Source organism: Dendronephthya gigantea, unplaced genomic scaffold (genome assembly GCF_004324835.1).
Source record: "Dendronephthya gigantea isolate DGI-Jeju-01 unplaced genomic scaffold, DenGig_1.0 000000F, whole genome shotgun sequence".
In the NCBI taxonomy this organism is placed as follows: Eukaryota; Metazoa; Cnidaria; class Anthozoa; order Malacalcyonacea; family Nephtheidae; genus Dendronephthya; species Dendronephthya gigantea.
In genome coordinates, this window is record NW_021163010.1 from 1,900,064 (window position 1) to 1,910,198 (window position 10,135).

Genomic DNA, 10,135 nt, shown 5'->3' on the forward strand with positions numbered 1-10,135 from the left:
CCGTCATCCGCATCCGCTTTTTTACAAGACCATTGGATCGCGGGCTCTGGGTAAGAGTTTGTCACAAGTGGTCACAAGACTTGATATCATTCCTTATATGGTAAGTTAAACCAAATTAGGATGTATCAGACTATCAAAGTTGCGAGTGCAGTCACTGAAAAGCGTGTTCAGCGTACTTTACAACAAAATTCGGCGTGTTTTGAAACACAATTTAGAACATTTGGAACTACAATAGAAGATAAATTTGCAACAAACGTTTTCTAAAAATGCCTCCATTTCACACTGAGCAGCTGCGAAAACTATTTATTGGTGGTTTAAATCTTGATACGACCGAAGAAAGTCTTAAAGATTACTTCTCCCGCTGGGGCGAAACAGTCGATGTTGTCGTTATGCGTTTTCCCGATACAAGAAGGTCTCGAGGATTCGGGTTTGTTACATACGAAAGCGTTGAATCTGTCGATGCGGTTTTGGAAGCGAAACCACATATCCTCGATGGCAAAGAAGTCGAGCCGAAGCGTGCAGTCGCTAAAGAAGAAACTGCACAATCGTCTAAAGCCGAGGAAACGGGTAATACTTTAAAGATATTTGTCGGTGGCCTTGCCAGTGCCACAACTGAGGAAGATGTTCGTAATTGCTTCACTAAGTTCTGTGAAGAAGCAGGCCATGGAAAGGTAGAAGAAGTTTTGATCATGAGAGATCGAGAAAACAACGATAGACTTCGAGGTTTTTGTTTTGTCATGTTTGATGATAAAGAAATCGTTGATAAAATCTGCTCTGTAAAGTATTTTGAAATCAGAACCAAAACTGTCGAAGTTCGTCGGGCTGAGACACGAATGGCAATGATGAAAAAGGAGCAGAAAGATTATGGATATACAAGACGACAACTTGAAGATCGTAGACGAGATACGCGTGATAGTTATCAAGGTTGGTATTCAAATTTTTATTACATGTTCGTTTATATATGAACAGTATTTGAAAAGTTGAGTTACACCAGGCTTTGCCGCTTTGGCAGGTCACAAGTGGTAAAAAAAAACTAAAGTAACCAGTTATTCAGGAATATCATTTACATTAAAATGTAGTAGCAATGAAGTTGTTGTCTTGACGGTATGAAGCATTATCAAGGTAGACAAGACTTGTGAGTTGTGGACAAGGTGCATGGTGGTTCTCATTGTGTGGTTCTCACCTCCGCTTTTCGCCCGCAGATATTTAAAGCCATGCTCATTTTCCATATTATGCTAAACCTCATTTGATAATTGTTCAATATTGATATTTGTTTCAGGTTCAAGCAGAATGAGAGGCAACAACAGTAGTGCTGGTCAAATGTCAATGCAAGGGGGAATGTCTGGTGGTAGTGGAATGCCTTTCTTTGGAAATAATGGTGGAGGTTCTAGAGGAGGTTAGTTATAGAAACATTCAAATAATGTATAGAATAGGTTTAATTGAAGCAATATTTTTACCATCCTTCTATATTCTATCCATCTTTTTTTCAGACGTTTTTCCTTCATTTTTGATAGTATCACATATTTTCTTTTGTATACAGGTTCTGGAGGCTTTGGTGGTGGATTCAACATGAATCCAATGGCTTTGGCTGGAATGATGAGCATGTTTATGAATCAAATGGGAAATATGGGTAACATGGGTGGTGGAATGGGTAATATGGGGATGAATGCAAGAGGCAGTAGTGATGGTATGGGTGGACAAAGTCGTGGCAGTGACTCATATAGAGGGTCATCAACTGGTGGTGGTGATTATAAACAAAATTATTCCAATGAAACAGCTAATACTGGTAATCTAACATCAAGTGATGGTGTAATTGGCTACGGATCTCAAAATTCATCTATGTATGGTGACCAAGGTGCAGGTAACATGGGCGATATGTCAGGATATGCCAATGCAATGAGTGCTATGTTTGGTGCTGCAGGTATGAATCCAGCAAATTTCCAAGCTGCATTATATAATGCATATGGTGGGGGAACTAGTAACAGTCAAATGGGTGCTTATGACCAGTCTTCATCTGGTTATGGTCCATCAAGAAATACATCAAGCTCCACAAATCGAGGCTATAAGCCATATTGAAAAGGTAAGAATGTGTCCAACTTTGAATGATCATAAAGGATTGTGGATTTGATATAGTCAATGCCCCATTAAATTACCTATCACAATAATATTACCTATTCTGCATCGATATCTAACTAAAAGTTTTAGTTCCTAGTCACAGTTAGCAGATCCCAGGCAAAAAAGAAGTGAAGATGTACTAATTAATGTATAACTTTATTTAGATTGAGGGACAGAAATAGCAATGGGAAGTGAGTTACTAGAACACAGCTTAAAATAGTTGCAAGAAGCACAAGGCAGTTAATTCACTCTCAAAGATGGACTGGTATTTTTAGTCAGTTTTAAATAGCTTAGTCATTAAATTTGTGTGTAATATCCATTTTATCAGTCAGTGGAGTAATTTTTAATCATAGACCTGCCAACTTTTATAGAGCAAGCATGATTTTTAGAATAAAATTTCATAAAAATTTAATCAGGTTTAAACCAGTTTAGAGCTTTTGGTACTGCATGATACGGAAGTGTCTTGGATTCTTTCTCAGAATAGGTAGGAACCTTCTAAAAAGCTGTTGATGAGAAATAGTTTAGTACTTCGTACTTCAGTTCAGTACTTCAATCTTTTTCAAAATAAAAGGCAGATAGATTCACGCAGGGACTTGGTTATTCTATGTAATGCATATTGAACCTCTACATTCCATATATATAGCCGATTAACTGAAGAGTTGGCAGGTCGTTGATTAAAAACTGTACCAACTATAAAGGTAGTGTTAAATAGCAAGAAGTCTTGGTGAAATGTCATGAGTAATTGAGAATAATCGCAATGTATTATTGAAATAAAATATTAATAATGTGCACTTCTTTCACCTTGAATGATAATAGCGCCCTAGGTCGCACCGCTGCTCAGACTCCGAGCTAGCCTATCATATTTTTTCACGGTCTTGTCTCAATCTTTTCATGTGCAGTATAAACACAACCCAACGAATAGCTTTCAGTCCCCGCGATATTTATTTTATAGCTGGTAAAGCCGTTTTTGCAGTTTTTCTTTTTAGTTTAGACACTGGTTGCCTTGCCCGTATATTTTCGAAATAATTTCATTATTTTTTGGTGTCATCGTTCACCTTCGCCAGTGGCAGTGGATTTCGTACACAATTCACAATCACTATAAAAAATAATCAAATTCGCTTATTTCCGTTATATTTGAGCACTGTTTTTAAAATCATATCACCATGTTCCTGTACCGATCACGTTAGATTTGGATTGCATGTCCATAGGTACAAAAGTGCAGTAGCAGGCGCGATTGACGTGATTGTGAAATCATTTTAGGCAGAGTTATTTCAACCCGGCCATTGTCAGACTTCTCATTGCTGTCGGTTATACTCGCTGAGTACTGCAATCCACAAGTTGGCGTTCAACCGCCATTTGTACAGCGTAGGTAGGAATTATTTCTCCCTCTTGTGCGGCCTTGCTCTTTCCGAAACAAGTTAAGGCAGGAAGAAGAGGAAAATAAGAAGGGAGTTAAGAAGTAGAATTTTTTACATGTCACAAGACAGACAACACTCGAAAGTAAGTCAGTAAACGAGTAACATGCTACTTTGAATTTTTCTATTTCATGATTCTACTTTTTAAAGAATAGTACAATATATAAAACTTCAGTTCAGCGTTTGTATAAAGAATAGATAGGGAATAAGAGTACACGAATTGAGAACATGAAGAACGTTCTAGTGACAATATTTTCTATTCAATTTATACAGGTGCAAATCTGCTTCGATGGTACTCTTCCAGGAAAGTCTGAAGACATTAAATGAAGCTACACATTTTAAACAAATTCACCGCAAAAAGTCGATGTTTCTTTATAATACTCTTTCGGGTATGTCACTTGGAAAAAGCAGGTGCGTCTTTTACCTTAACGATCGTGTGAGTATCTGGTCAAGATATGAGCATTGCCCAAGCAAACCTTACTCCTTAGTATAGGTATAGGCTTCGATATACCGTCCAGGCACAATAGACACCTGAAAATTTTTCTATGGAAAAGGAGCTATTTTAGCACAAGCACAATTCTACTTCCCCTAAAACAATAATGTTATGCATAAATTGACTGCCTGAAGTTGAGCAACTAAAATTCTTAACCCTTTTTAGCCACGGGTCTGCGACTTCGACGGCAACGATGGAAACGAATCCAACAAAGTTGCTTCAGCTAGATCGAAGAAAAAGACGTAGTTGAATGCAACATCACCTTTGTTCAATCGAACAACAAAAACTACTGCAGCACATCTGGAAAGAATTTCAACAGAAAAAAGGAGAATTAAACCTAATAAACACATTATGACTAAGCATTTAGTTTAAAAGCAGCAGGTACCGTCGCGAGGTCGCGGGTGATAAAAGTTTCAATATAATGGAAACGGAGAGCAAGTACACACAAGCTGCTGTAATTTATTTTCAATAGAGCGACGTTCAATATAAAGTTGACATTGTTGATATACAAACGATGCAACAAAACCAATGAAAACTTATATATCATTTTTGTTGTATGGTAGTGATAATCTTTTGCTATTTATGACAGACAATTATGGCCTAGAATTTCTTAGTCAAGTGTTACACTGCAATTTTCCTTGCAACTTGCAATGCAATTAAAATTTTGAGGGATGTAAAGGGTGCATGTTCGAAATGCTAAGAAAACCTTAGCAGATACTAAGAAATGTCAGTGAGAAATGCTTGTATGCCTGTATTTCGAAATGCTTGTATTTCAAGTTGCAAGGAAGGTTAAATAATGTAACAGTTAAAACCGCCTATATGGCTATAAGCTGCATGGCAGCAAGTTCGAACATGAAGTGCAGTATCTATAGATTCTTCATTTCTTCACTCTCTCTCTGTAGTGTAAACACGGATCAAGGTTTGCATTTAAGAAAACAATCGATAATGTAAAACGCCTCTTGGGTTTAGTGGTGCCACGAACAAAGGTTTTATGGTTGCATGAACCTATATACTCCAAAGGCTCGGAAACCATGGAAATATCCGTTGAAACATAATTAGATCTTATACGATGGAATGCAATACTTAGCGGTAAACTTTTATCGCAAAATTATTTTTGAAATTCTAATGATTCCTGCTCACATGCATATAATTGAAGCAATAATGTATGCCAATATGTAGAATGATCTAAATGTCGGTCCTCTGCATTGTTGCAGTCACGGCTGAATGAAAGCTATTTCACTTTACCCCATGTCGTTCACGCCTACGGTTTGCTTATGAATGTGCCGAAATTGAAATGACTTAGCAAATTTTTTGTTTCACTGTGCTACAGCATTGATTGAATTTTACTGGGAATATCAATACTGAGTTTTTACCTTTTCGCCTGGTTTATTCCCACTCGAAGATGTGGTTGCGATATTTTGTTTGTTTATGTTGGATAGTTAATCTATCTGTTTTGCCGTACTGTTTGAGTTTGCGAATACCTTTGTTCATCACACCACTGAAAGAGTTACCTCAACCAAACGATAAAACATCGTCATTTTACAAACCTGCTGAACGGAATGAATTTTTCTCTCGAGTGACAGCCTGGGATGTTTGGCGTGCAACGAATATTTCTGTATCTGGAATCCATAACAGCAGTGTTCATAGGATCATTTCCAGGGCAAATATTCTATATGAAGACTCTATTCTCAATACAAGTAATTTAAATGGTTACCATTGTGGTTCGTATTGTTACGTGTTGAATATATCTTCGATCGAATATCATAGTGGTAAAACAAGGCAAGAACTGAACGGTCGAACACGACCTGCAATTACTTTGGGAGGTTTGCACGAAGCTGTTGTAAAAACATTAAACGATCATTTTTGTATCACTATGTCATCAATAGAAGAACAGCTCGGCATTTCATCATTTAATGTAACGTTGCGTGAATGGAAAAGTTTTCTTCCCCATATTGCCTGGTATGCTATTCAGTGTAGAGCTGATTTATTGGCCGTAAGTCGCTCAGAGTTGGCTGAACTTGTGAGAAATGACGAAGCTACTTTACTTGATTACAGTTTAGCCCAATTGGATTCAGAGTTAATTCTACCTTATCAAAAAATTGATTTGGATAAAGAAGTGTTTGAAACTCATAAATTAAAAAGATATGTGACCGCTAATGATGATGATGACGATGATGATGATGATGATGATGATGATGACGATGATTATGATCATGATGATGGATCAGAGTACTGGACTAGTCTCCCTTTACACTACTACACGCAGCTTGCGACAAACTTTTCCACCAGAGATTTGCAAATATTGTATAATTGGAACAGTACCCAGTTATTTGCTTTACAGTTTATAAATTTAAAGAGCTATAACTCTTGTAATGATGCAATATCGTTGAACAGAACCTTGTTTCACATCTCCCAATCAATTCTTCAAGATTTTAGTTGCCCTGTTGTCTTAGTTCTGTCCAGTTCTGTTGGATATGTACAATCAAACACAGATGACATTGAAAATCCTTTAGAACTCAGCGTATTGACGATTTTTTCTCGCGTTACTAAAATGGATTGGATTAAAATTGCTGATATTTTGGAACTAAATTACACAGACGGAATATTAATTGATACACCACACCTTCAGGAGATTACCAGGGATAATTTTGGCCTCGGACAGGATGACATAATACTAGATTTATCTGTGCCTGAAATAATAACCAATTATATTTCTCTTGATTCCTCAGTGTATGTTTACATAAACTATGCGCCAATGTTTAACGACATGTTAACGACATATGGTTTTACACGAAAAGAATTGTCTAAAGCGTACGGAGAAACAATCACAGATCAAACAACTATTATTACAGTTCATGAATGGTTACTGAAAGTTATTGCAAGTCGTTATAATGTTCATAATATAACGTACTTAATTGGATACACTCGATACTTTCCAAATGATTCAGATTTACGCGCTTTGCCTTCTACAAAGTGGCCTGAGATTATCGATGCTGTAATACAGCAATCTTTCAAGCAAGTCATGAAGGCATTCTCGTACAGCCTTCAAACTAATCCAGACAGCGTTTCAATTTCTTTACAGCCAGACAACTTCAAGACAATTAAAACCACTACAAGTTCTTTTAGTATCAAATCTATAAATCATATTGATTTCTGTTTGTTTAAAAAAACAAAAGATTCTTTCAATTCAAGTAACTTCAGAGACTACCACAAATTTTACAACAATACTTTGGCAAAGACGATGATGAAAAAGATACAGTTCGAGACAGAAAGCCTAGATGAAATTTTATCGCAGAAAGGGTTGAGTTTGAAAGAACTTGATGATGTATTACTGACCGATTTAATAAGAACTGAAATCAGATTTCAGTTGTTTGAAATAGAGTGTCTGTATGGTGAATCTATTATCTCGGGCATTGAAGGAATAACATGGGGTGAAGTTTCGGAGAAAAAGTTATGCTATTCATTTACAAACCTTACCCTACTACAGATTGTCACGGCCGTGAAAGATGCACCAACGGTTAATTGTGGTAAGACCAGTTCTTGTGTTCAAATGGTTTATTTTCTAAAATTATAAATTCTGCTATTCTAGTTATCTGCCAACCTCGTACCTAGAGCTTTCCTGCAAACACCCCCCGCCCCCTAATTTCATTAAGTTCCTCACTTTCATTGAGTCAGAATTACAATAGGTTTCTGATGTTTCATATTTTTATTTTAGATGCTGATGTGGACGAGTGTTCCGAACAATCACCTTGTCATTCCAAGGCCACGTGTCAAAATTCCATTGGCTCCTACATATGTACTTGTAAAGTTGGTTATGTCGGGAATGGAGTAGTGTGCACTGGTAATCTCAACAATATCAACAATTAACACTTTAATATCTATTATAATTGTGATGAAATGTTGCAAATGTTATACATTTTTCTACCACAGATAAAGATGAATGTGCTGTGCAATCAATATGTCATTCTGATGCTACGTGTCAAAATACTATTGGTTCCTATAAATGTTCCTGTAAACCTGGTTTTTCAGGAAATGGTAAAACTAAATGTACAGGTCAGTATAGAATTACCAGTTGGACCAAAAGACCAGTTACACACGAGCTCTGCTTGTTCTACGGAGTGGACTAGTTCACCATGTGCACAGGAGAATTGAGAACTATTCACCGCTCATGTTTGTAAGGGGTTGGGAGTTGTTTAACTTTCTGAATTCTTCTGAATTTTTGACATGGGTCGACCACCCCAGCGGGCTTAGTTCGTATTAGTCTCCGACAGTATTCATTCAGCGAAAATTGTGACGGTTGGCAGTCAGGGAATATTATGCTTATAGAATTAAAATGATTTTTCCATTTTTTTTCTTACGCCCTGGACCAAGGCTCATCCAATCCATCTTCGTCATCAAAGAGTAACACAGGAGTCATTATTGGTGCTGTTGCAGCAGCAGTGGTTGTCTTGGTAACAGTAATCGTGATTGTTGCTTGCTTTTTCTATCGGAGAACGTCGCCACAGGACAAGGAGCAAAACAGTGGTAAAATTGAAAATCCTGCGTATGTGGGCGAAAATCAACGAAACAGAAGACTGCCAAAGGTTCCCTATTCTGAGAGTGGTTATGAAGAACCAGTGGAAACAGAATACGCACAGCTCGACAGCTCCAAAAGAGTTCCCATTGATGCAAATTACCAAAGTTTAAAACACAGAGACAAACCTGGTGCTTCTGGTGATACGGGGGATTATGCTGTTCTGGAAGGAGGTGAAAATGAGGAACGATATGCTTCATCGGGCAATAAGTCTGCGAATAATTTGGCAGAAGCTTATGTAACAGTTGTGGGTAAGGAGCCTGGCGGTGAGGGAGCCAAAGAATCTCTGTATGAGGAATTGCCTTAGTGTGACTATATGACGTCATGATCCAGTGATTTGAAAGATAAACTTGATCAGATGCTCACAAATTGGGAATAATAAGAACGCAGAACCATATATCTGCCATTATCATTTTAAAACATGCACTCTATAGCACTACATGTGGATACTTGTGGATACTTGTGTCGCACACGTCAGGGCCCGCGGAGCGTATCAGAAGGTGGGGGGGCTAAATCATAAATAAAACAGCTCAGAGAACTGTGTTCCTGCACTTTAAGAGAAACTTAACAAGATGTACGGGGGCTAAAGCCCCCCCAGCCCCCCCGTCTCCGCGGTCCCTGCACGTTTCATTGTTTTGTCCTTTGTCCTTTCTTTTGCCAGCCTACGCTCTATCGGGTTGTTTCATATTTGAGATATGTAATGATGCCCCTACTAGGCCGCCGAAACGTACATTTCAGGAAAAAATATTGGCATGTGGTCTTTTCCAGATAGACATTAGGAAGCCATATATAAATATATATTCACATATAATAGTTTGCTTGTTGGTTGAAAAATTAATGTCCACGATGTGTTCAACCGAAGAAAAGCTATTTAAAATGCGTCTGTGTGTTGGCTAGGTATAAACGCGGACAACAGGGGATTCATTTGTTTATTTATATATCAGTGCTTGCAGACGACTCTGGCCAAAAAAATTCCTGGTTTGTGTTTTCTGTGAATGCGAGAAAACAGATAGCTTATGAATGCGAGAAAACATTAAACAGATAGTTTATCTGTCGGTCCTGACCTTGAGTTTCAAATGAAGCTTCATGAGACCAGTTAATTCTAAATTGATCAGATAAACCAATCCTAACTATCCTTTTGTCTAAGACCAACCAATCAATGCTCGATTGGGAGTTTAAGTACTGAGGATGGTGAAAATTTAAGAGGCAAATCCGAAGCTCAATTTTCGACATACCCAAGACCAATATGGTTACAACTTCGTTGTATCGCTCACGACAGTTCTGGTAAGCTCCGGAATACATTTTTATACTTGCATCTATATTTGACACTTCTGTTGTGAAAGCAGTCAGAAAACAGCGGTTCGTTTAAATGACTCTTGTTGGCTCAGTCTTAATAACACGTCTACATGTGGTTAAAACGTGAAGTTAAGAGAGACTATTGTGAGACTCGTGTCCACGGTAAAAATAACTGGTTCATACGCACCTTTTCCATTTATTTTTAACATGAGATGATTGATATTTCTGTCTTGTTAATTTCTT

General features: G+C 37.6%; 2 protein-coding genes across 7 annotated transcripts; both read left to right on the forward strand.

Annotated features, from left to right (window-relative positions):
- Positions 1-140: 140 nt before the first annotated feature.
- LOC114516457 (heterogeneous nuclear ribonucleoprotein A1-like) lies at positions 141-4,946 on the forward strand. Of its 4 annotated transcripts, none has more exons than XR_003686298.1 (6): positions 141-924; positions 1,280-1,396; positions 1,541-2,080; positions 2,280-3,615; positions 3,804-3,941; positions 4,189-4,946. XR_003686298.1 is itself a non-coding variant. In XM_028535951.1 (4 exons), exons 1-3 carry the CDS (start codon positions 267-269, stop codon positions 2,074-2,076), a joined length of 1,311 nt encoding a protein of 436 aa, XP_028391752.1. In that variant the 5' UTR covers positions 141-266; the 3' UTR covers positions 2,077-2,080; positions 2,280-3,794. The 4 variants fall into 4 exon arrangements, 1 of the variants encoding a protein (XP_028391752.1); XR_003686301.1 differs by having other exon boundaries at positions 3,376-3,615; XR_003686299.1 differs by lacking the exon at positions 2,280-3,615.
- Positions 4,947-5,312: 366 nt separating this feature from the next.
- Positions 5,313-9,417, forward strand: LOC114518662. Of its 3 annotated transcripts, none has more exons than XM_028538677.1 (4): positions 5,313-7,550; positions 7,739-7,864; positions 7,954-8,076; positions 8,395-9,417. In XM_028538677.1, the coding sequence occupies exons 1-4, from the start codon at positions 5,426-5,428 to the stop codon at positions 8,901-8,903; spliced, it is 2,883 nt and encodes a 960-aa protein (XP_028394478.1). In that variant the 5' UTR covers positions 5,313-5,425; the 3' UTR covers positions 8,904-9,417. The 3 variants fall into 3 exon arrangements, with proteins under 3 accessions (XP_028394478.1, XP_028394472.1, XP_028394484.1); XM_028538671.1 differs by having other exon boundaries at positions 7,954-8,075; positions 8,382-9,417; XM_028538683.1 differs by lacking the exon at positions 7,739-7,864 and having other exon boundaries at positions 7,954-8,075; positions 8,382-9,417.
- Positions 9,418-10,135: the final 718 nt, after the last annotated feature.